The sequence below is a fragment of the Rutilus rutilus genome, assembly GCF_951802725.1.
Source record: "Rutilus rutilus genome assembly, chromosome: 15".
NCBI lineage: Eukaryota > Metazoa > Chordata > Actinopteri > Cypriniformes > Leuciscidae > Rutilus > Rutilus rutilus.
In genome coordinates, this window is record NC_140220.1 from 16,981,531 (window position 1) to 17,009,342 (window position 27,812).

The following is a 27,812-nucleotide window of genomic DNA, read 5'->3' on the forward strand; positions in this document are numbered from 1 at the left end:
TTTTTCCAAGGTGGACCTCGTCCGGGGATATCATCAGGTGCCGGTACACCCACGGGACATTCCCAAAACAGCAGTAATCACGCCGTTTGGTCTGTTTGAGTTCCTACGCATGCCGTTCGGCCTTAAAAACGCCGCCCAGTCTTTCCAGCGCCTCATGGACTCTGTTTTGCGGGACCTGCCTTTCCTTTTTGTGTACTTGGATGACATCCTGGTAGCAAGCACATCCAAGTCTCAGCACCTGGCACACCTCCAAACCCTTTTTGAGCGGCTTAGCCACCATGGACTAATTGTCAACCCCGCCAAGTGCCAGTTTGGTCTCTCCACCATCGACTTCCTAGGACACAGAGTCACTAAGGACGGGGCAGTTCCTCTCCCATCAAAGGTGGAGGCAGTCATGCAGTTCCCACGCCCACCCACTGTCAAATCCCTGCAGGAGTTCCTCGGCATGGTAAATTTTTATCACCGCTTCATCCCTCGAGCCACTCAGCTCATGGGGCCTTTGCACGAGGCCCTGAAGGGTAAACCCAAACACGCTGTGGACTGGACTGAGAGCAGAGTCAAGGCTTTTGATGCCACTAAAACAGCACTAGCGAACGCCACCATGCTGGCGCATCCTTCTGCGACAGCCCCCATTGCCATCACCTCAGACGCCTCGGATTACGCTGTCGGCGCTGTTTACGAGCAGTGGGTGGGCGGGGCCTGGCAGCCGCTGGCTTTCTTTAGCCGTCAGCTGCGCCCTTGTGAGCGTAAGTACAGCACTTTCGACCGGGAGCTGCTGGGTCTCTACCTCGCCATTAGACACTTTCGTTCCCTGCTAGAAGGCCGACACTTCACTGCTTTTGTGGACAACAAGCCGCTGACTTTTGCCATGGCCAAGGTGGCTGAGCCGTGGTCTGCCCGCCAGCAACGGCATCTGTCTTACATTTCCGAGTTCACCACGGACTTGCAGCACGTTGCCGGTAAGAGCAACCACGTGGCGGACTGCCTATCACGGGCCGTGGCAGGGGCAGTCCATCTTGGTTTAGATTACAACCACATGGCCGCGACTCAGACCACAGACCCAGACGTGCAACATCTGAAAAACTCTACCACTGGACTGCAGATTGAGGACGTGGTTTTTGCCGATGCCGGCACAACGCTCCTGTGTGACATCTCCACAGGTAGTCCTCGGCCAATCGTTCCCTCGGGGTTGAGACGACAAGTGTTTGATGCCATCCACGGTCTCTCCCACCCAGGTGCGAAAGCTTCACAGAGACTTGTTGCAGCTAAATTTGTTTGGCACGGCCTCAAGAAGGACGTTAGGGAATGGGGTAACACCTGTGTTGAGTGCCAACGGGCCAAAGTACACCGCCACACTAAAGCCCCATTAGAATCATTCCCGGTTCCTGAGAGGCGTTTTGACCATGTAAACGTGGACCTGGTTGGTCCTCTGCCCTGCTCTCAAGGTTTCACATATTTGTTAACCATGGTTGACAGGACCACCCGCTGGCCTGAGGCTGTGCCACTGACATCTGTGACGTCTGTCGAGATGACTCGGGCATTTATTGGCACCTGGATTGCCCGTTTTGGTACCCCTTCGGACATTTCCTCTGACCGAGGTGCGCAATTCACGTCTGAGCTTTGGGACGCTGTCGCACAGAGCCTCGGAGTGAAACTCCACCGCACGACTGCATATCACCCGCAGGCTAACGGACTCTGTGAACGTTTTCATAGGTCGATGAAGGCTTCCCTGCGTGCCAGCCTCAAAGACAGCAACTGGGTCGACAAGCTCCCGTGGGTGATGCTGGGCATCAGGACTGCACCAAAGGAGGACCTTCAGTCCTCATCCGCGGAACTTGTTTACGGACAGCCGCTGCGAGTGCCAGGGGATTTTGTCCCTAACACCACCGTTCCCTGGTCTGCTTCTCTCCAGCGGTCTACTCTACTGGATAATGCGAGGCTTTTTGCACCCATCCCCACTTCCCGTCACAGCCTCCCTCAGTCACACATCCCCGCAGGACTTCAAACAGCCGACTATGTTTTCATTCGCCACGATGCCCACAGGGGACCACTACGCCCACCCTACGAGGGCCCATTCCGGGTTCTGGAGGCAGGGGACAAACACTTTGTGGTGGACAGGGGTGGCAAACCGGAGCGACTCTCCATCGACCGCCTTAAACCGGCTCATTTGGACGTGGCTAGGCCCATTGACCTGGCCCAGCCCCCACGACGCGGACGGCCTCCTGCTCTGCCCCCACCCTGTGCTCCCATCCCACTCAAGCCTCCCACACTCCATGCCCCTCACCCGTGTAATGACGTTACACCGGCTGCATTGGGGTCTCCTCGACCTTCGGTACAGCGCAGTCGTTGTGGCCGGTTGATACGCCCACCTCCACGTTGACTGTTTGGTTTTTCTGTTATGGTGAATTCTGGGGGGACGTGTGTAGTGAATGTGAAAGACATAATTCACCTTTGTTATTAAGTGTAGTTCTGTACACTGTTTTTCTGCATAACTGTTCAGGGATCGCGGTCCCTTTAAGATGTTGGGAAGGCGTGATTACAGAGGACGCGGTTCAGCGCCATTCTTCCGTGGTTTTGTTTACCTTGTAAAATAAACGACACACGCATTCGTGTGCTCAAAGTGAGAAGTTGTCTCTTGCAAATTACTGCAATTTCCACAACTTAATCATTTTAGTAAGCTCAGCAATTACATTTTACAGTGTGTGCACGAGCACGTACGACGGCCTTACGTAAACATATCACCAGAATGATTGACACTTAGGAGGACCAATAGTCTTGATGATCCACCCGGAAAAAGAAAATCCTCCGCTATACCTTTAAGTGTCACAGGATCCTTCAGAAATATGAAAACAGTTTGCTGCTTAATATTTTGGAAACTATGATATATGAACTATGAACTATGTTTTCATGATTCTTTGATGAATAACATTTTCAAAAGAACAGCATTTATTTGAAACAGAAATCTTTTGTAACATTACATTACATTGTTTTAATGTCACGATTTTAATCACTTTAATGCATCCTTACTGAAAAAGAATTCTGACTAACCAACACATTTTTGAATGGCAGTGTACATTCAGTAGGTCATTATTTCAATATAAACACTGTCAGAGTGATCAACAAGGTATCTTCATTTACCAGTCGAAGACGGAGCAACTTTCTGCTCTTATGTTTACTGTTGGCATTGAGCCTGGAGCGCTGTTGGCATTGAGCCTGGAGAAATGTAGCCACACTTTTGATCGACTTTTCCACATATTTAGGGTATTGTGTGTGTGTGTGTGCTCGCGTCTCATGAGTATGTGCGCGGAGAGTTTGTGTGTGTGTGCTCAAGTCTCATATGAGTATGTGCGCGGAGAGTTGGTGTGTGTGTGTGCGTGTGCTCACGTCTCATATGAGTATATGCTTGGAAAGTTTGTGCGCGCGCGTCTCATATGAGTATGTTTTAGGTGTGTCGTTGTGCATTTCATATGTATTTGTTTGAGCACTGACGTTGACGAGTTAACCCCTTAGGTATCGAAATCTGGTACCAAACAAGAAGTCATTTTTCGATACTCGATAGTATCGAGGCAATTCGGTCGGTACCTAAAAAGTATCGAACTCGGTACCCAGCCCTACCAGCAATGCGTCGCATGGGCAACGCTGAAGCTGATGCTTCATGTAATAGAGACCAATGGCATTGATTCAATGCGTGACTCACTGATTTATTTTCTTGCGGCTTCCTCACGCTGTGAAATGCCGTTTTAACAAATATATATGACTTAACCTCAAAGACAGACGCAGGTAATCGCACGTGCTCAGTCGATCTCTCCCATTCACTGTCTGATTCAAGAACTGTCTGTTACAAATGACCATGATAAACAGTCTTGTTATCATTATTAACTTATTTAACATTAAATACACACGAATTTCAAAACAAGAACGGTATAGCCTTATGAAAAAAGAAAACACGAATATCGCAGTTGCTGCGGTTACTTGCGTTCCTCTGCGGTTGGCTTGTCAGAAGCACGGTACTACAATATTGCGGTTATCGCGACAGCCCTAATAGAATGTATTATTTTGTTTTATTATTGTACGTTTTTTGGGTCAATGTGAAAGAAACAGACGTAGTATTGGTTTTAACTTTTTTTTCTTCACAAATTGTATGAAAACTGCGGAACTTCACCTATTGAATCAAAGCTTTTAGGCTGTTGAATCATTCAAAAGAAACGAGTCAGTGATGTCTGTTTTCATTTACTAACTATCTATTGTTCTTATCTGTCACTCATCTTTCTGAAACAAACTACGAAGTGAACTTTATAATTTATCAGTACAATTTTCTCTTTGAATCAGAACGCATTTGTCAACTATTTGCTCTCCTGTTGCACCATTTCCTCCCTCCAGTAGATGATCCTTGCTTCTGATTTAATTAGGCCCTACCGAATACTATAACTAGGTGTAGCTTGTCAAGTCGCATTGCGCGCTACATGCTACACAGTGTTTAAACTTTTTCTTTGGATGACGTAAAATTTCCTTATCCAAAGCAGTAGACAACTGCTTAATTGATGTTGCAAGTAAATATAATGTTTTATCTGCATACATGACTGTCTTAAACAACTTCCTTGAGGCACACCACATTGCAACTTTCACATCTGAATAACTTCCATTATAAATGCACATGGTCCCATGAGACAGTTAACTTTTGAGGGGCAGTCATGGCCTAGTGGTTAGGGAGTTGGACTGGTAACCCAAGGTTGCTGGTTCGATTCCAGAACCGGTGGGAAATGACTGAGGTGCCCTTGAGCAAGGCACCTAACCCCTAATCGCTCCCCGGGCGCCACATAAAGGCTGCCCGCTGCTCTGGGTGTGTATCCACGTTTGCAGTGTGTGTGTGTTAACTACTCACTACTCTGCTCCTAATGTGTGTGCATTAACTTGGATGGGTTAAATGCAGAGGTCAAATTCCAAGTATGGGTTACCATACTTGGCCATCACGTGTCACTTTCACTTTCACTTTCACTTTCACTTTAAACTAATGTGGAGTATGATAAGTAAATTTGTAACATTTCAGTTTATCCAGCAATAATTTATAATCCAGTACATCAAAAGCTGAGCTAAAATCTAACAAAACTGCTCCTACATTATTGTCATCAATCAATGCTCTCTCAATATCAATGCTAAAAATTAGAGAAAAAGTTAATTTCCGCCATGATAAATTTTCCACCATTTTGAATTTTGTCAAAAACCTACTTTTGCTAACAAGTCCTAGGTTTTTCGCCCAATCGGAAGCAAACCAGTGCAGAAATGTATAGAAAAGCCTATAAATCCTAAGCAAAAAACTAAAAAATTAGTGGGCATATGTATAACAGTAAAAAAGCATGCAACGTTTTTATGAAGATCGGAACATAGGTGGCACCATTACTGTCAAAAAACAATGAAAACCATATATTTCCTATGGTAAATTGCCTGTATTGGCTGTAAATGGACTTTTCCATCTATGATGTCAGTGGTTAAAAGCTTGCTAAATAAAACTTAATGTCTTTTGATGCTTATGTGCTTAAAGGCCTTAAATGCTTGAACCCTGATAAATGCTGCTTGCAGCTTTAATTAGGGGTTCAAGCACGAAGTGCTGAAACCCTATTGTAATTGTACTGATTTTTATTAGGGGTTCAAGCACGAAGTGCTGAAACCCTATTGTAATTGTACTGATTTTTAGGGGTTCAAGCATGAAATGCTGAAACCCTATTGTAATTGTAAGGATTCGTAAAACGCATCGTGCAGGCCAAACCGTAAGGCCTAGAGACGTGAAACCTGGCCAGATGGTAGGCCTCAATTTGGGGACAACCTATCAGAGTATGACCCCGATTGGCCCATAGGTGGCGCTACAGCAACCAAAAGTTCAAAATCGCTCATAACTCTTAGACCGTTTGTCCCAGGGTCAAGTGTCTTATATCGCTGGAATCCTTGGCTCGAGGCGGACAAAATGGCTATCTCCGATTTTGATTTAGGCAGGGAAAATGTTCTGTTATGTCGAATTTTGTCCAAAACCTACTTTTACGAACTAGTCCCTGGTTTTTCGCCCGATCGGAACCAAACCAGTCTAGGACAATTTAATTCATTTGGGTGGCTGTAACAGGGTCATTTAGAAAAGGGGCGTGGCAAAATACACTCAAAAGCCTATCAGCATTTCATGCTTGAACCCCTAATAAGAATGAGGGCTTTTTGCCAGTTATAGCGCCACCTATGGTCCGATCTCCATCAAACTCTGCATGCTTCCTCACCATGTTCTGACACATATGCTCATCAATTTTGGTGAAGTTCTGAGTTTTCATTTGGGATTTATAGGCTTTTGAGTGTATTTTGCCACGCCCCTTTTCTAAATGACCCTGTTACAGCCACCCAAATGCCAAAGTTCAACTTTTTTTTTGATAATTATTGATCTAGAGAGTCCAGAGAATTGTCCTAGACTGGTTTGGTTCCGATCGGGCGAAAAACCAGGGACTAGTTCGCAAAAGTAGGTTTTGGACAAAATTCGACATAGCAGAACATTTTCCCTGCCTAAATCAAAATCGGAGATAGCCATTTTGTCCGCCTCGAGCCAAGGATTCCAGCGATATAAGACACTTGACCCTGGGACAAACGGTCTAAGAGTTATGAGCGATTTTGAACTTTTGGTTGCTGTAGCGCCACCTATGGGCCAATCGGGGTCATACTCTGATAGGTTGTCCCCAAATTGAGGCCTACCATCTGGCCAGGTTTCACGTCTCTAGGCCTTACGGTTTGGCCTGCACGATGAGTTTTACGAATCCTTACAATTACAATAGGGTTTCAGCATTTCATGCTTGAACCCCTAATAAGAATAAGGGCTTTTTGCCAGTTATAGCGCCACCTATGGTCCGATCTCCATCAAACTCTGCATGCTTCCTCACCATGTTCTGACACATATGCTCATCAATTTTGGTGAAGTTCTGAGTTTTCACTTGGGATTTATAGGCTTTTGAGTGTATTTTGCCACGCCCCTTTTCTAAATGACCCTGTTACAGCCACCCAAATGCAAAAGTTCAACTTTTTTTCGATAATTATTGAAGTTCTGAGTTTTCACTTGGGATTTATAGGCTTTTTAGTGTATTTTGCCACGCCCCTTTTCTAAATGACCCTGTTACAGCCACCCAAATGCAAAAGTTCAACTTTTTTTCGATAATTATTGATCTAGAGAGTCCAGAGAATTGTCCTAGACTGGTTTGGTTCCGATCAGGCGAAAAACCAGGGACTAGTTCGCAAAAGTAGGTTTTGGACAAAATTCGACATAGCAGAATTTTTTCCCTGCCTAAATCAAAATCGGAGATAGCCATTTTGTCCGCCTTGAGCCAAGGATTCCAACGATATAAGACACTTGATCCTGGGACAAACGGTCTAAGAGTTATGAGCAATTTTGAACTTTTGTTTGCTGTAGCGCCACCTATGGGCCATTCGGGGTCATACTCTGATAGGTTGTCCCCAAATTGAGGCCTACCATCTGGCCAGGTTTCACGTCTCTAGGCCTTACGGTTTGGCCTGCACGATGCGTTTTACGAATCCTTACAATTACAATAGGGTTTCAGCATTTCATGCTTGAACCCCTAATAAGAATGAAGGCTTTTTGCCAGTTATAGCGCCACCTATGGTCCGATCTCCATCAAACTCTGCATGCTTCCTCACCATGTTCTAACACATATGCTCATCAATTTTGGTGAAGTTCTGAGTTTTCATTTGGGATTTATAGGCTTTTTAGTGTATTTTGCCACGCCCCTTTTCTAAATGACCCTGTTACAGCCACCCAAATGCAAAAGTTCAACTTTTTTTCCGATAATTATTGATCTAGAGAGTCCAGAGAATTGTCCTAGACTGGTTTGGTTCCGATCGGGCGAAAAACCAGGGACTAGTTCGCAAAAGTAGGTTTTGGACAAAATTCGACATAGCAGAAATTTTTCCCTGCCTAAATCAAAATCGGAGATAGCCATTTTGTCCGCCTTGAGCCAAGGATTCCAACGATATAAGACACTTGATCCTGGGACAAACGGTCTAAGAGTTATGAGCAATTTTGAACTTTTGTTTGCTGTAGCGCCACCTATGGGCCATTCGGGGTCATACTCTGATAGGTTGTCCCCAAATTGAGGCCTACCATCTGGCCAGGTTTCACGTCTCTAGGCCTTACGGTTTGGCCTGCACGATGCGTTTTACGAATCCTTACAATTACAATAGGGTTTCAGCATTTCATGCTTGAACCCCTAATAATAAAAATCAGTACAATTACAATAGGGTTTCAGCACTTCGTGCTTGAACCCCTAATTAAAGCTGCAAGCAGCATTTATCGGGGTTCAAGCAGTTAAGGCCTTTAAGCACAAAAGCATCAAAAGTTATTAAGTTTTATTTAGCAAGCTTGTAACTACCGACATAATAGATGAAAAAGACCATTTCTCACAGGGATCACAGTGGTGTAAGGCACTTGAGTCTAGGTCAAACGGCCTAAGAGTTATGAGCGATTTTGTACTTTTGGTTGCTGTAGCGCCACCTATGGGCCAATCGGGGTCATACTCTGATAGGTTGTCCCCAAATTGAGGCCTACCATCTGGCCTGGTTTCACGTCTCTAGGCCTTACGGTTTGGCCTGCACGATGCGTTTTACGAATCCTTACAATTACAATAGGGTTTCAGCATTTCATGCTTGAACCCCTAATAAAAATCCTTACAATTACAATAGGGTTTCAGCACTTCGAGCTTGAACCCCTAATAACAAGCAATAATAATGGGTTCAAGTAAAGTATCAAAGTAAGTAATTATATGGGTTTATTTTAACAACACTGTTAAAATACACCCATGTAAAATAAATGATATAAACTAATATAAACATAATTTATGAACATAAATAACAGATGCCTGCAGAGGGCGCCAGCGGCCTGGTTGTTGTTACACTGACTAAGGCATTATCAAATCCTTGTTTAATATTGGCCAAACAACATTTAATTCAAATGTCAACTTAACCTTTAATATTTGGCCACTTCTGTACGATAGAAATGCTACAGCCACTGTAATTTCTTGAAAAAGAATGTGCACATCAAAACATGCAAACTCAAAGCGAGAGTTTAAACTTTTATTTTGAAATCGCGAAACCGAGAAGCAGTTTGAGAAACCAGAGACGCGCTCCACAAATATAAATGATAACAGTGCAACTATGAAACACAAACTGCGTCCGACTTGCGTTCCCAAATGCACGTTATTGGAAACCTAAACAAACAGCACTGCAGAGACTGAGTTTGCTTGGAGCAGCGTTTACTGTGGGCGGAGCTGAGGTAATTTTAACATGTAATCTGCACATTAGTGATGCGCGGGTCGGCTTTTTTTCCAACCCGTGGGTCCCGCTTTTATGAAATTATTTGGCCCGCCTCAGCCCGCCCCGCACCACTGTATCTATTTTTACAACCCGCCCCGCCCCGCACCCGCGACCATTAAATAGACAAACTAGGCATTGTAATGTAAATGAAAACAGCCTTTATTTCAGCCTGAAAGTGCTTGGAAACATCGCCCTGTAAACTGGCAATAACAGACGATTCTGAATATGAACCATAAATCAGGTCATATTAATAATGATTTAAACATTTTCAATATTTACAAAGCAGCGTTTGTATTCATCTAATTCATCATTCACCTTTTTTTCTTTTAATTATGTAAAATCCCGACCTCAATTTCTCCCGCACCTCATCTTCCATCTTCACTTTTATTTCTCCGTCTTTGTTGTTGTGGCTGGCGGCGGGAGCTGCTTGGCGCGAGCTGCTTTGCGCGAGCTGTGTCACGTGACGCCAAAGGTTTGGGGAAATCACGCAAGTTGCATTGCTACGGCCTTATCAAATAACCTACTAAAATATGATTAGATTGATATTCCCAAATATTTAATATAGGCTGGACATTGCATGCAACATATGGATTTTTATTTTATTTTGTTTAATGACCCGCCCCAACCCGCCCCGCAAATAAAGTGACAATTTTTTGACCCGCCCCAACCCGACCCGCGGGCTACCCGCGGGGCCCGCGGGTTATGAGACGACCCGCGCATCACTACTGCACATGTAAAGCGTCTTCTCTATGAAAAAACAACAGAGGATATATTTATTTAACTGAATCACAGCCTTTGTGAATGGTTTTAAATATATCGCGCTGTCTTAGAAAACGTAATCGGTTACCTAATGTAACCTCTGTTCCCTCTAGAAGAGGGAACGAGTATTGCGTAAGTTGCTTACGCTACGGGTAAAGTCATCTGTTCTCGAGATATGAAGCCAAAAAATTATCCTTAATTTTTATAGTCTTGTCAACGCAGTGCAGCAGCACGCAGACCTAGAGCAGGCTATCTAGCGTGCTCATTGGCTGCCCTGCGGCAACTGCAGCAGCCTACCACTGAGCCTGGCGTGACGTCGCGCCAAGCGCCCTCACGCGTCCTCACGCGTCACAGCCCGTCAGAAGGGGCGTGGCTTAGCGTATATAAGGAAGGCTCGGAGGCTGCTCCCCTGGTTTTCGTCAACTGAAGCGAATGAGCTCGTGGCGCGAGCACGGCGGGTTACGCAATACTCGTTCCTTCTTCTAGAGAGAACAGAGGTTACATTAGGTAACCGATTACGTTCTCTTACGAGAGGTTCTCTCGTATTGCGTAAGTTGCTTACGCTACGGGAACCCCCTTGTCAACGCCGTGCGCGCCCAGCATCCACTGAATGAGTCCCAGGGAGAGCCCGGGGAACACGATGAGTGGGAGCCAGGCGGCCAACGGAGTGGCTAGCGCATGTATATAAGCACACAGTAGGGCGTGCAGAGCGGCGCAGCCGGTCTGTACTGAAACTGACACAACCCTTATAATGCAGCTCAACCAGGAGAGCTAAATCGAGCAGCAGTAGCCCGCGCACGAGATTGTGGCGTCCACTATCCATCTGGACAGACTGTGTTTCGAGGCGGCGAGACCCTTGGTGCGCCCACCAAACGAAACGAAAAACTGCTCCGAACGCCTGACAGCGGCGGAGTGCGTAATGTAATTTCTCAGTGCTCTGACAGGGCAGAGGAGGTTATTATCGACCTCGCTGCTGGCTGCCGGCAAGGCTGAGAGAGAAATGACCTGCACTTTGAAGGGAGTGCCCATCACTTTGGGGACATAACCGTGCCTCGGTTTGAGAATGACTTTCGAGTCATTAGGTCCGAACTCGAGGCACGCGGCGTTAACTGATAACGCGTGTAGGTCACCCACACGTTTGACTGACGACAGAGCTATCAGAAAAACGGTTTTGAGCGTGAGGTATTTCAGATCCGCAGTTTCTATAGGTTCAAAGGGATGCGCTTTCAAGGCCTCCAGGACCAGGGAAAGATCCCAAATAGGAGCCGACGGGGGCCGCGGGGATTCATCCTCCTGGCTCCTCTAAAGCCTGGAACACACCAAGCCGACGCCGACGAACTAGCGCTGATGAAAGCCGACTGAGTTGTCGTCTCGCGTCGGGGTTAAAAACTGCACTTGAACACACCGAGAGAACTACAGCCGACTGTTAGCTAGAAAGTGCGTTCTGTGCCTGCGTGTAAATGAGACAACTGTCTATTTCTGCAGATATATTCGTCTATATTCGTCATTCAAAAAGGGAAACACACACAGTAAACAAAGCACTGCGTGCTTACCGTTTTGAATATCAATCCTGCTAAACACTTTCTTTATTCCACTCCTCTCATGTTAATATTGAAATGCGCCAAGGAACACTCAGGTAAGATGACATATCATTAGAACAGCCTTCTATCTGTACCGTTTTGACTTTGCTCGCTGTTTTGCTATTATTCTCGTGCACTGCCTCGTTCACTAAGCTGAACAGCCAATCAGAGTTCCCTCTTTCACCGACGGCCTGACGCCGATTCAACATGTTGAATTCATGTTGAATCGGCCGTTACAAAGCCGACGAGGACCAATTTCAGCCGACGGTGCGGAACACACTGAGAAGATTTAGTCGGCCGACGCACGGAAACTGCCCGATGGCCGACCTTCGGTTTGGTGTGTTCCAGGCTTAAGGAAGCGGATGATGAACTCGTTCCTTCCTAATGCGCAACATACACTTTGAGCGTGGAGGGGGACCTGCCCATGTCCAGCAGCTCTTGAAGGAAGCAAAGCACCCGCGAGACCCCACATGTTTGCGGGTCCAAATTTTTGACGGTGCACCACTTATTAAACACAGAAACAGGCGCCACAGTAACTGGACTGTCTGGGGATGCAAAGACCATTCCCCCGGGGGAACATTGTCTCTGGACAGTCTGTCTGGACCGTCGTTCAGGTGACCCGGCACTCTCAGCGAGCGCAGTGAGTGCTGAGCCCAAACGTGCTGAGTCTCTGGGTTCAGATCGCCGCACTGCGCGGGATGGGGAACCTGTATCAGAGAGGATGGGGCGCCGCCGGTGCTCGACTACGGAGGCTCGCTGACAGCGGTGACTGGCTGGGCAGCACACAACGGCTTGGTCGCTGTGGACGGAGCACATTTTGTGGTCGAGAAACCCGTGGCGCGTGAGCGGCGTCGGGGGTAGCGTGTTTATTGGTTAGTGCGCGCTCTCGTGAGCGGGCACAGGGCTTACGTTCGCAACACGGCCAGTGTTTGGTAGCTTTAGAGGATCTGAACTTCGGGACAACTGTGTGACAGAGCAGGCAGTGGGTAGGTGTGGGCACGGGATCATGGGCACATTTCCTACGCTTAACCCTCTGGGGTCTGAGGGGTTTTCTGGGCCTGGAGGTGTTCTGACATGCTCTGACATTTGTGCTTATTTCTGTTACTTGTGACATTTTCATGGCTAAAGTCTGATTACACTGTATTTAGCACAAACTCTGCTACAATAATATGTCAGCAGCATGTATGTAAAAGTTTGTAGTTTTGAGATAATGACATTTATGCGTGGTTTGTGAAAATACAAAAAAAAATTGTCACTGAAATAAGGCCATGAAACCCCTACTGATTATTTCTTTACAAGACTTTTGAAAATTGTATCACGTAGCCTAGAATATTTGCTCCAAAACTATGTGAAAATCACCCTGACTGCTCATTCAGATAAGACAATATATTGATTTAAAAATTGGAAAACGTGTTTTGTGTGAGAAAGCTTTATGCGAAGGGGCGTGATCACATCATTAATATGTATTGTTTTCACACCTGAGAAAGACAAAGACACTCCCTAATGGCCCTATTAGGAGCTATCAGGCCCTGTCATTCTGAGCAACCTTGCACAAAGAATGAGGAGATTTAAAAAAGAATGGCTTTTTGATTGTTTGGATTTATTTACAACACAACAAAATCCAAAGATACACAACAAATGACAAAAAAGCACACTATTTAAAACAATGATCCAAAGACAGAACCCTTTGTGCCATTCCTAAAAACATTGTACATACCTTTCATTTCCAAGGTGTTTGATTTTCACTTTACCATGTTCATGTACAGAGACTCATGTGAATGTTGAAGTCAGCAGTGGCATCTGGTCCCTGAAAGGAAAAAAAAGTGAACATACTGATATCAAGATTTCAATAGGCCTGCACGATTTTGGGAATACATTTTAGATTTTTCAGGTTAAAATTGCTTTTTAAAATTCACAGAATACACACACACACACACACACACAAATGTTTCCAACAATGTATAATATAATGAACACCAGGTTTTATATTGATTATCATATGTTACTTCAAATGTTTCCATTCGTTATGATGATATGAAATGAGATAATAGTAAAAACATGAAGCCTAATGTTTGGTGCGTTTTGCTTTTCAAACACGATCGCGCTACAAAATATGATACATTCAAACGCACAGCATGCTCCAAAATATGATACATTCAAACGCACAGCATGCTCCAAAATATGAAACATTATGGTTACCATATTATACATATCTACGTTTGAGCAGATATCCACAAACACAGTAACAGTAAACACGGGTCTAAATATTATAATATTCACCATATATCTAGCAACAGTTCAACTGCAATGTGAAGTTTATGCAACAATAACATAAACTAATAAGTTAGAATTTCTTACCTTACATCTTTCTTGTCTTCAAATCGCGTTCTTCTTCTGAGGTAAATCCAATGTAAGCTCACGGCGCGTCTTTCAAACTCGACGAAAAGCAGAGACTTGTGAAGTTTTTTGGTGCTTTGTTTTTGAGGTAATGAGCGTGTTCGCGTTCCATGTGGAGATTTGCATGTGAATCTCTTTTGCGCGTGTGGGCGTGGTCAAATTAAAACTAATGAGCAAGCGTTTGAGATACTGGACATCTTGTTGGTTTTATACAAATTACTTAAACAGAGAATATTTGTTTTCAGTTTGAATCCGATCATTTAAAAGTACACACTTAAATGTTTATAAAGGTATATGGCTCATAAATGTGTGACAAGTATTCGCTGAGTTTTGTTTCAGTTTATAGACGTGCTCAAGAAAAAAAAGTTCACCGCGACGGGGAGGCAGAAAGCACACCCTGTTTATTTTCTTTATTTTACAAAAGCACAATGTTTTGATTTGATTGTAAGTGGACACATACAAAAGTAGAAATATCACAGATTCTTTTTTCATATTTCTTTTTTCTGTATGACCATAAATGACGGAGAAATTTAAGTTTATTGTGCTACTATGTGAAGAAAATCCAGCAAAACGCACGGGCGCGTTTGTCGACCCCAGAGGGTTAACACTCGACCCGCTTTATGAGAGTGAGCTCTGTGAGAGACACCGGGGAGATCGTGCTTGTGTGTAGGGGTGAACACTGGGAAGTGGGCACATTTTCTACACTCATAACACAATCGGCGTGAGCCGGATAACCAGACATTATACTCTTGAGATTTCTCTGCTTATGAGATTTCTCTGGGGTGCCGTAAAAACGGGCGAGCGAGTTTGTATAACGCGCTCATTGGCTGCAAAATACACATCTGCAGTCGCCTTTTTTTGAGGGGACTGACAGAGCGAAATGCTTTGAAGACTCATATGTTTAGACGCTCATAATACTCGAGCACCATCATGCTAGCGGGAGGGTGCGAGAGGCGGGTTCGCTTTCTGTATGTAAGAAAGCTGGCCGCGAGCTCGGAGAAGGAAACAGCATAATTGTATCTGCCGCCCGAGCCGGGATTCGAACACGGGTCTCTGGCGCGAAAGCCTAAGATTCCGCCACTGAACCACAGGGGGAAACACATAGGCTTTTGGTTAGCGCGAGCATGTAAGAGAGCGTCATCATGTTTTGTGTCGGCGTTTGTTTGCAGGCATGCATGTATTATAACAGGCTCGTTTACTGCAATATTAATTTTTCCAGCCGCCTGAACTTAAGAGGGGAATTGTGTGAGAATTTGAGGTCGGTCCGGCCTCGGCGGGACTAAAAACACTTTCTCTTCCTTTCGCCGGTGAGTGAGGCACGCGGGGTGCTGAACATCGCTCGTGACCGTCCGCTTTGAAATCCGTTGTGAGCGGCGCAGTTTGCGTGGCTCAAACAAAAGGAGAGAGAGAGCGGGAGAGGGGTCGTAATAGGCGAATAGCCAGAGAGCGTCGTTATGTCTTGCGACGGCGTTTGTTTGAAAAAAACTAAAAAAACTAGCCTCGTGACCGTCCGCTTCTGACATCCCTTGTGGGCGGCGCAGTTTGCGCGGCTCAAACAGAGGGAGTGCGAGGAAGCTAGCCCGTGACGGTCCGCTTCTAACATCCCTTGTGAACGGCGCAGTTTGCGCAGCACAAGCAAAGGGAGAGAGAGCGGGAAGAGGGGCGAGTAGCCAGAGATGTTCATCATGTTTGTATCGGCGTTAGTTTGCAGGCGTGCATGTATTGTAACAGGCTCGTTTACTGCAATTTTGATATTCCCAGGGGCGAGTAGCCAGAGAGCATCATCATGTTTGCGTCGGCGTTTGTTTGCAGGCGTGCATGTATTGAAACAGGCTCGTTTACTGCAATATTGATATTTCCAGTCGCCTGAACTTAGGTGGGGACTGAGAAATGTGTGGGAAATGGAGGTTGGTCCAGCCTCAGCGGGACTAAAACACTCGTTTCCTTTCGCCGGTGAGTGACGCGCGCGAACGGGGCGGGGTAGCTTTCTTATAACGTAAAGAAAAAACTAGCCTCGTGACCGTCCGCTTCTGACATCCCTTGTGAGCGGCGCAGTTTGCGCGGCTTGAACAGAGGGAGAGAGCGCGAGGAAGCTAGCCCTGTGATCATCCGCTCTGACGTCCCTTGTGAACGGCGCAGTTGCGCGGCTCGAACAGAGGGAGAGAGAGCGGGAGTGGTGCGAGGCATTTGAAACAACGCCTCGTAGGAAATTTCTCTTTTAGAAGAAGTTCGCAGCGGCGAACACAGCAGAAAAAAAGGATATGACGCCGGATAGCGTAGCAGGCACGGATGGCTGAAGGCGGCGAAGACGACCGGCTTCCTCAGACGCTTTCCTCGGCCTGCTGGTCGCTTGCTTCAACGGAGGCGGCTTCTTCTCTCAGAGTCCAGCGATGCGAAGAGCTTCGCTGAAGCGACGAAAATCAGGGGAGCAGCCTCCGAGCCTTCCTTATATACGTTAAGCCACGCCCCTTCTGACGGGCTGTGACGCGTGAGGGCGCCACGTCACGCCAGGCTCAGTGGTAGGCTGCTGCAGTTGCCGCAGGGCAGCCAATGAGCACGCTAGATAGCCTGCTCTAGGTCTGCGTGCTGCTGCACTGCGTTGACAAGATTATAAAAATTAAGGATAATTTTTTGGCTTCATATCTCGAGAAAAGATGACTTTACCCGTAGCGTAAGCAACTTACGCAATACGAGAGAAACTCTCGTAAGAGAACTGTGTAATTCTGCGGTTGATGGATTCTCGTCTGTGGAATGCGCCACTTCCAGTATTTTGCAGATTACTCGATGGGTAAATTGCAATCTAGGATTTTTTTTTAAATCGAGAAATTGACTTTAATCGAGGAATCGTACAGCCCTATACTGGTAATATAGTTTTATATTATTCGATCACAAAGAAATGCCTATAGACAATTAAATATATTTTCTCAATTACATATCCCAAAAACATTGAAAACATATTTGTGTGTGTATGTTTGTGTGTGTGTGTGTAAGCATGCTTAATGGAGTTAACATGGAAAAACTGCTTTGCTTTATTGGTGGACTGACACTTCACACTTCCATACACGCTAGTAATGTGGTAAATCATGGTCAATAACGCTGGAAACCATGTAAACTATGTAAATCATAGTAAATAATACTAGAACGTGGTATATCATGGTAAATCAATGATTAATCATGATGAACTATGGTAAATCATGTTAGAGTGTGGTATATCATAGTAAATCATGCTACAAAATGGTAAATCAAAGTAAACTAAGATAAAATCATTGTAAACTATGCTAGAACAGGGTAAATCATGGTAAACTATGCTAGAACAGGGTAAATCATGGTAAACCATGATTAATCATGATAAACTATGGTAAATCATGTTAGAATGTGGTATATCATGGTAAATCATGCTACAAAATGGTAAATCAAAGTAAACTAAGATAAAATCATTGTAAACTACGCTAGAACAGGGTAAATCATGGTAAACTATGCTAGAACAGGGTAAATCATGGTAAACCATGATTAATCATGATAAACTATGGTAAATCATGTTAGAATGTGGTATATCATGGTAAATCATGCTACAAAATGGTAAATCAAAGTAAACTAAGATAAAATCATCGTAAACTATGCTAGAACAGGGTAAATCATGGTAAACCATGATAAATCATGATAAACTATGGTAAATCATGTTAGAATGTGGTATATCATGGTAAATCATGCTACAAAATGGTAAATCAAAGTAAACTAAGATAAAATCATTGTAAACTACGCTAGAACAGGGTAAATCATGGTAAACTATGCTAGAACAGGGTAAATCATGGTAAACCATGATTAATCATGATAAACTATGGTAAATCATGTTAGAATGTGGTATATCATGGTAAATCATGCTACAAAATGGTAAATCAAAGTAAACTAAGATAAAATCATCGTAAACTATGCTAGAACAGGGTAAATCATGGTAAACCATGATAAATCATGATAAACTATGGTAAATCATGTTAGAATGTGGTATACCATGGTAAATCATGCTACAAAATGGTAAATCAAAATAAACTAAGATAAAATCATTGTAAACTATGCTAGAACAGGGTAAATCATGGTAAACTATGCTAGAACAGGGTAAATCATGGTAAATCATGATAAACTATGGTAAATCATGTTAGAATGTGGTATATCATGGTAAATCATGCTACAAAATGGTAAATCGAAGTAAACTAAGATAAAATCATAGTAAACTATGCTAGAACAGGGTAAATCATGGTTTACCATGATAAATCATGATAAACTATGGTAAATCATGCTAGAATGTGGTATATCATGTAGGGCTGAACGATTAATTGCATTTGTGATAATATCGCGATATGATGAAATGCGATTTTTTTTTTTTTACCGCAAAACTGCGATTACAGTCTGGTCACGTGACACGCGAAAGTAAACCAGTCTGTATTGCAGATGAAGCATCAACTTGGCACGCTACGCCTATAGGCCTGGCTACAGGGAATAACAGTTTATGTTTAATTTATGTGATATTGTGTTATAGATTCTCTCCAACAATTCTGTATCGATTAAGATAATTTCAGATTTATGTCTGAGCTTAGTTTTAAACACAGATACGTGATGACGCTACGTGTGCTTTATAAACAACCGTATTCTGCTTGCTTCTAATTTCTCTCTCACACATAGGCTACACACACACACACACACACACGACACCACACCACACCACTCAAACCTCACGAGAAATAATCTTTAATAAAGTTCAGAAAAGTTGAAGCGAATTACAAGGACATTCGCAGGCTTCACTGCACAAGATATGAGATACTTTTGACTTTAATCAGGTGATACTTTTGTCTGCGTGATGTTACTTTTGTAGTGCGCGGTCTCGCCCGCCGGTATTTTACTTACAAATGTTCTACGAAGGCATCATATGTCTTGGAATGCAGTTGGCTTATTATATTAAAAATATGAAAATCACCGACAGAAGCTGCTTTCAATTTCAAATACTCGCACGTGCTTTGCGAAGAGCGTTTGAGCATGCGGCTGTGAGCGACTCCGTCTACGTGGTTAAATGTACTTGCATCTCAAAATGCTTTTATGACGCGAAATTAATGTGACACAGTCAGTTATAGTAATTAAACAGACAGGACAAACCACATCTTATAATTTCAAAAGAGATGAAAACGTTCAGATAGCCTCCTCTTAAATACTGAAAGCACTCTGTTTATTGCTTGTAATATTTTTTTCCACTCTTTGTTATTTGTTTTGAAGCTATATTTGTTAAAATTATTAACATGTAATTGTATTAATTTAGTTTTTTAATGTGTAATTATTATAAGTAGGCCTACTTATAATTATGTAATTAAATATTTTAAGTTTTATTAATAAGATCAATTAAAGAAAAAAATTTGATCGGCTCATGAGGTGCCTAAAGATTCCCTTCCCTATTTTACAATGATTTATTGCTTGTTTTTGTTGAATAATAGAAAAGATAAAGAGCTTAAAAAATAATCGCATATTAAATCGCAATCGCAATATTGGTAAAACTAAATCGCAATTAGATTATTTTCCAAAATCGTTCAGCCCTAATATCATGGTAAATCATGCTAAAACATGGTCTTTCCCATCTATGATGTCAGTGGTTAAATGCTTGCTAAATAAAACTTGATGTCTTTTGATGCTTTTGTGCTTAAAGGCCTTAAAGGCCTTAACTGCTTGAACCCTGATAAATGCTGCTTGCAGCTTTAATTATTATTATTATTTATTTTTTTAAACAATCTCATAACATTATTTAACACTTGAACTACCGGAATTCCATAACTACTAGAACGACCATAGCGGTCATTCTGACCGTTCATACTTTGACGTTCATATGGCCATACTGAACGTCATTTTCGTCATGTCATATCTACATTTGAACCTTCTCTTTAAGTTTTCCAATGAATCTTTTAATTCATCGCCCTTAAAACAAGCACAAAATAAAGATATCCCCGACAGGTGCTGCCTCTCTATGTGAGGAAATTTTGCGTCAAAAATATATATTTTTTCACCGCACTCACCACGTGAATAGACATGCAAAAAAGTTAGGAAACGTCAAAGCTTCATACCGTTTAGTACAGCCCTGTTTGTAAATAAGTTCAATAATCAATACAAAATCTAAAAATAAATGGATCTACAATGTTACGATAGGTAATAATAAAGATCAGGACACAAAATTTTTATTCAAATGAATGTGAAAATGTATTTTCAAACTCCCCGCATCATTCACTGACGCTTACGCACAGTCCACACAGGTAAAAACACTGCTTTTCGTGTGCAGCTCCCACACATTACTTTTTGACATTTTTTTGTTTTTTTTTGCAGTTCCTCCTTACTTGGTACTGACTTCTTCTCTCCATTTGTTGCTGCTCCTGCTCTCAATGGCGGGAAATGTAGTGGACTTATGATATCTATAATGTTTGCGGTCAAAATGACCGCAATGGCCATTCTAGGTAGAAATAGTCAGAACTGTTTTGTGTTTTGTGATTTTAATAAAATAACAGTGTCAGAATAAAATGTACACATATTTAGGAAAAGTCACATTGATTTTATTTTAACAAAGTTATTACACTGTAAAATTTAAAACCGGTCAAAATGACTGCCTTGGTAGTTCTAGTGTTAATGCAGTTGTATTTTTTCAGTGTAAATTATTTATTTTGTTTGGTAACAGCCCTATAGTGTTTTATTATTCTATTTTAAGTTAATGGTCTAATTTAAGAATTTAAAATGAAAGATAAAGCATACATTTAATAAGATTAGGGGGAAGAAAAGCCTTTTCTGAAGGTAAAAAAATGCTCTTGGGATAAATATCACAAATATGCAGATTTGAATATGTCAAAGCTGATGGAACAATGATGAGAATGTTGCTTCAGAATAAATTATATTGACACCACAAAAAAAAATATATATATATTTTTTTTTCAGACAAGCAACTTTTTTACTTGGACAAGTGAATAACTACGGAAGCGTATTGCATTCACTTGAGGAAAAAAAATCTACTCTGTTTTTCTGAATTAATGACTTAATTATCTCAGAATTACGAGATAATTTTCATGAAAAAATTTTTTTTTGCTCTGTTTTTCTGAATTAATGACTTAATTATCTCAGAATTCTGAGATAATTTTTTCTTGAAATAAAAATATTTGCTCTGTTTTTCTGAATTAATGACTTAATTATCTCAGAATTCTGAGATAATTAAGTCATTAATTCAGAAAAACAGAGCAATTTTTTTTAAATGAAAAATTATCTCATAATTCTGAGATAATTAAGTCGTTAATTCAGAAAAACAGAACAAAATATTTTTTTATGAAAAATTATCTCAGAATTCTGAGATAATTAAGTCATTAATTCAGAAAAACAGAGCAAATATTTTTATTTCAAGAAAAAATTATCTCAGAATTCTGAGATAATTAAGTCATTAATTCAGAAAAACAGAGTAGATTTTTTTTTCCTCAAGTGAATGCAATACGCTTCCGTAAATAACTGATTTACTTGTACACTTGCATAAAATTGATGGTTCGATACGTACCACGGTTTTGAAGTCAGGGTTCGGTACAGCAGGGGGGAGAATGCTAAACATAGCCTATATATTATTTTTTTTAAACAGTGATTTACTGAAAAAAAAAATTGTGCCTCTGTCTTTAAATGAATTCAGTTATAATTAAAAGTTTCTTAAGGATAATTTTTTTTTAATCTCTGCCAATGTTGTAAACTACATACGTGTACCGTTACACCCCTAATTACTATTTAATCAAATGTCAAGGAAGAAAAATTAGTTTTGTGACTTAAGGTAAAGTGAGGTCAACCTCAACAATGGGCCACGGCTGGCCCGGTTCAGCAAGGGTACGCCATGAGAGTATCGGTTTTTCAGTTTTTATAGTTGTCAACATTTGAAGTGGATCAAAAAAGTTAAAGTTGTCCTAAGACAAGAATGGGTATTGTTCAAAATTCATGTGTAACTTTGATGAAAGGTTTTGATCCACTTCAAATGTTGACTAGTTAGAACCCTAATAAATAGATAATCTCTGATAGTGCTAAGTGTTCCCCCGACATGAACAGAAGTCTCCTCTCTGAGTTGTAAAGTCACTCCCTGCTTCTTGCAGGTTGTCTGTACTTGTTTCTCAAAGCTTTAAGTAGACTTTCTTTGCTCTCAGCTCGAGCTGTCAACATCCATGTTATATCCCAGTCTTTAGCATTCCTCTGCATCCTTCACAACTTTTTATCCTCTGCCGGCACCCTCCTTTGATTCAAGAAAAAAGAAGTGACAAAATGGCCTCCTTCCCCATCATGTATTTGTGTCAGCAGTTTAAAGCGGCATGGCGTTGTTCAAGCGTTGTTGATCGTAACAGGCGAGAGCTGTCAGGGGAATACAATCCACCTCCACACACTTGCTTTTTTTTAAAGGTGACAGAGCCCCCTCCTGTGATCGCTCGCTCTGGAGGCGTACATCATCACTCTAAATGTGAAATTTGTAAATCCGCTCATTTTTGTTTCGTAAGTGATTCATCTGTGCGGTGGGGTTTTTCCATGGAGCCCAAGATCTGGGAGGTTTACGATCCTCCAGTAGACTGTCACCGTCTCAGAACGCATCAGAAAGCTCACCCTGAACAATTCCGAATATTTTTCCTTCTCAACCTCCTCAGAATTGTGCAATTTTACATAGTGCCAGCCTTATTATACAGGAGTTTCTAGTTTTATGACTTACATGCATAATTTGTATAGCAAAACAGTGTTAACGTCAGTCATCTTCATTTATATAGCGCTTTTAACAATGTAGATTGTTCCAAAGCGACTTTACAGAGATATAAGGATAGTTTAAAGTAACAGAGATTGTTTTGGCTTTATAGCAGTTCTTGAATAAGAACGTGCCATGTATGTATTTTGTGTTGTAGGCCATTACCCAGAGTCCAGGACTGCAAAAGGATTCTCATCGCTGGCTTGCTGAGGTTAAGGTATATTGTTGAGCCCAGCTTTCGATGATCACTTCTCTAGCTGATGTCATGCATCTTAACACAGCTGTTCTTTACTGTCTCAGATAGACTGACGGAAACATCTTCCTGCTCTCATGGACTTAATTTCATGTTTTATCAGGTTTTATTTCCAAAATGTGTATTTTAACACATTTAAATGCATGTGTAGATGGTTGTTGCTTTCTATTTGTAGTGGTGTGTCTAATATATTACATCAATACATTTAAAGACCCTGTGAAATGGCTTGACAGGCACTCTGCACTCTTTCCTTGCTGTCTTGATGTGTTTTATTGAAACAGGATAGGTCATTAAAGGCCCTTCTTTATCCTTTAGTGTACATCATAGCTGTAAACCATTATTTGCTACTTGCTATTGCTAGTCAGTAAATGGAGGGACATTCTCATTCTAGAGGGCATTTGATTGGACAAAAATGTAGAGTCCATGGACAATTTTTGGTCTGTTTTAATACAGAGAAGAACTAAGTTTTCTAACTGTTGTGTACAGCTGCTAGAAGTTAATGCTGCAAACATTAAGAGTACACTAATAGCATATAGATGACTTCAAAACTAATGCACACCAATTAAAAGCCACAAAACTTGATTTCATGGGGTCTTTAAAGTCATGTTAGTGGGCAGTTTGTGGTTTTTCAGAGTACGGCTGTGTGAATATAATCTTACTCTGAGTTCAATCATATATTTTTATAGATTCATTTTAATTTATGATTAAATATAAATATTTTGTGATTTAATTTTAATATTTAATTAATATTTGTGTGCATCAGGGTTGTTATAGTTCTGTGAATAGAATTATAAAACTTGTTTCTCTGTATCTTTGCAAAATGAGTAAACAGAATTTTGCTTTAATTTTGTGTCAGCATTAGTTATAGTTTTTATCCTTTATCCACCTTATTTTTCAGATAAGTGCGGCTGCGGCCATTTGTAATTTTAATGTCTCTGGCTTCCGGTGTCATTCACTTCCAGTTATTTTTAGCTATGCAAAACAGCTCGTTATACTGCTTAATATTGCAAACTGCTATTTCTTACCATATTATTTTAATGTATTGTCTTAATTATAAACACACTGGTTTGTAGCGCAAACAGTTTTACAGTTTACTGCACTTTGAAATATTCTTCTCATTATTTCCCTATAGCGGCTAATAAATTGGAAGTTGCACACATTCACAGAAAACATCTGTTTGGAAAAATAAGGTGGATTCTTTCAATCTGCCAATGATGACAGTTTATAGGGAAATTCTGGGGTTGGCTGTTGTACATGTCGATCAGACACCCTGTCTAATTGGGTAGCGCTGGGAAGCCAGACTTGGCCATCCAACATTGATTGAAAATATGAAAGCTACTGTAAAGTCATTTTTTATTGAATTTTGTTAAGTTGTAATGAATATTTAGTGCATTACTACAAAGTTTTCATTCATTAAAAAAATTCCAGTTTAATTTGATAATATAATTTTTATCTTTATAATAGTTGTTGGTCATATTTCATACAGTTGAATTAATCTAGCAAGTAATCTTAATAAGCATAAATTCTTAAACTGGCATTTGACAAGTAGTTATTATATCATGAGTCATGATATGTATCATAAGGAAGTTGCAGAGACACACTCCTATTTCTGAAGTTTTTACTCTTCTTGTAATGCAGTTGTACATATTATTGTGTTCCAGATGTGTATATTTAATGTGTCTGTCTGTGTGTGTTCAGACAAAGCTCCAGTGGCTGTGCGAGGAGGTGCGTGAGCGGGAATCCAGTGAGAGGAGGTTAAGGAGGACACTACAGCAGCAAAAGGATCAGATGAAAGCACTGAAGCAAAGCAGAGACTCAGAACTGCAGAGCCTCCTGGACCGCATTACCCAGCAGGATCGGCTCCTCAAAGACATCCAATCAGAGAAGAGAGGTACTAACTCACCTTAGCAAAAAGGATGCGTATCATTATATTGAAACCTTAGAGAAAAGTGATTTCTAGATCAGAATTTATTGGGCCTGGCACTTCAGCACAGGTAGTAATGTGAAATTTTATCCCATTATTCTACTGCATAATCTGTACTATACTAGCTGACTTTATACTGGCAGTCATTTGCGCGATAGTCACATCACAGGATGTGCAATGCCAAGTATAGGGATTGTAGTTGATACGTGATCCGTTCGGACCAGGCACCACAGTTTGAAATGCACGTGATTTCGGATTATTGCAAAGCTTACTCATCATAGAGTGAAAGTTTTAGGTCCTGTCAGTTTAAACATTCATGGGATTTTAAGCCATTTGAAAGGAGGACACGAAAGAGATCTCAATTCTGAACTCACACACTGTTTTCTGTGCGCACACACACACAGAGAACACCGAATTCCTTTGTCTTTCTCGTCTGATTGTGCTTGAACAGACACATACATGCAAAATTGCCAAAATGCCTGTCTCTGCGAGTATCCACATAAACTCAATAGCTTATTGCTTATGTGAACGTAAACAATTGCGGAAGAAAAAGGATGCGTATCATTATATTGAATCCGTGCATTCAGTCTTAAAGTGACAGCAGCCTAAAATACCCACTGCTGTCTGAGTCATTAACTGTTAATCAAACAACAAAAGCAATGTAATAAGCAACGTTTGAATCCTAATGGTTAAAATCAAAATTGTTCACTCTTCTCATTCTTCCAGTGCCCCCGAATCAGTTGTGTTTCCATTTCCACACACAAAAAAAAAGTTATTTTAAACAAATACTTTTTCGAACCCTTTCTAGGCTGTTTTTACACTTTACACGAAATTGAGTGTCCACCAAGATGCCCCAGACAATACGTTATTAAAAGAATTGTAATAAATCTTTTCAAAGACTCTTATTCTGAACGAGTCTACTGCTTTTTAAATTATGGGTGGCAACTTCTGTTTCAGGGAACTTAGACTCAAAAGTACTGAAACATTTCAAATGTTTCAAAAGGACAGTGTATTCTGTTCCTCCTGATTAATTTCTTTCTAAAAATAAATTCTCCTGTAACAATATGGAAAAGACTTGTGTCTGTGCACTTGTGTTCTGCACTCCCAATTTAGTAAAGAATAGATGCCCTAATAATCGCTCGTGTTTCTCCTCAAATCCTCATTCATGACTCTTTCCAGAATTGTTTTCACGTGGGTGCTTTAAAATATTATTCATTTCTATCAATGGATACTGGTATGGATACTAGATGCTGGTAGATGATCAATAGAGGGTCTTTAATACTAATGTTATCCACCAGAAGGAACTGCATGGTAAGAAATCCCTTTAAGTCTCATTGATTAAAATCTCTGTAAATGGTTCAATATATTGACTTGGGGGAAAAAAAAGCACAGAACTTCACATTTGTTTAATAGAGTTTAATATAATTAATTTGCAAAGAAATCTGTAAAATCTCCAAAATGCTTATAGATCTTTTTTTGTTTTTTTAATAGAAAACACATTTAACTAAATATTGCTATGTCAGTTTTTTCCAATATCGTGCAGCCCTATTGCCCGAGTTTTTCACTGTTTGAATGCTCCAGATATTTGCGTTTCAATTCATATCTCTGGAATCCTCTTCTGAATCCTTGAGTCCAGGCCTACAAAACAAGCCTTTGCAAACAGCACTGAATTGCTGTCCAATATTATTAGTCTCTTTTAATATAATATATAAAATAATACTTCTATAAAGATGTATATTATTTTTCAAAAGAGACATGGCCATTGTATCACTGGAACTATTTTGGAATTATTTCCATTTGTGGAGCAAAAGTGTACAAAGAAAGTGGTCTAAAACGTAAGTTACTAGCCTCTCGTTTATACTATAAAGTGATATCACACTTGAAATCGTGGTCTGAATAGATCATGCATAATTAGCATAACATGCATTTTAATTTACAACGGGTTTTAAGAGAGTCATGTCACACTGTAGAAAAAAACTGTTGTTCTTAATTATTTTAGTCTTGTTTTCAAATAAAAAAAAAATCTTACAATATAATTTACTTGAACAAATATGTGTTTAAGACTTGTTTTCAGAGAATGTCTGAATGTGAGATAAAATTTACTTATTTATTAACCCTCTGGGGTCTGAGGTATTTTCTGGGCCCTGGAGGTGTTCTGACATGCTCTGACATTTGTGCTTATTTCTGTTACTTGTGACATTTTCATGGCTAAAGTCTAATTACACTGTATTCAGCACAAACTCTGCTACAATAATATATCAGCAGCATGTATGTAAAAGTTTGTAGTTTTGAGATAATGACATTTATGCGTGGTTTGTGAAAATACAAAAAAAAATTCTCACTGAAATAAGGCCATGAAACCCATACTGATTATTTCTTCACAAGACTTTTGAAAATTGTATGACGTAGCCTAGAATATTTGCTCTAAAACGATGTGAAAATCACCCTGACTGCTCATTCAGATAAGACAATATATTGATTTAAAATTTTTACGACGTGTTTTGTGCCACAAAGCTTTATGCGGGAGCTCATTAATATGTAAGCTTTTCACACCTGAGAAAGACAAAGGCCCTCCTCTAACTGCCCTATTAGGAGCTATCAGGCCCCTATCATTCTGAGCAACCTTGCACAAAGAATGAGGAGATTTAAAAAAGAATGGCTTTTAGATTGTTTGATTTATTTACAACACAACATAATCCAAAGATAACCAATGATCCAAAGACAGAGACCTTTGTGCCATTCCTAAAAACATTGTACATACCTTTCATTTCCAAGGTGTTTGATTTTCAC

The 27,812-nt window shown here is 41.1% G+C and overlaps 1 protein-coding gene across 3 annotated transcripts in view; it reads left to right on the forward strand.

Annotated features, from left to right (window-relative positions):
- The window catches only part of cep128 (centrosomal protein 128), a 178,759-nt gene that overhangs the window by 114,564 nt on the left and 36,383 nt on the right, over positions 1–27,812 (forward strand). For all 3 annotated transcript variants that reach the window (XM_084433350.1, XM_084433351.1, XM_084433349.1), the window contains 2 exons: positions 23,003–23,062; positions 24,797–24,989. In XM_084433350.1, the coding sequence (XP_084289476.1) occupies positions 23,003–23,062; positions 24,797–24,989 (253 nt within the window). The remainder of the gene's footprint in view (positions 1–23,002; positions 23,063–24,796; positions 24,990–27,812) is intronic.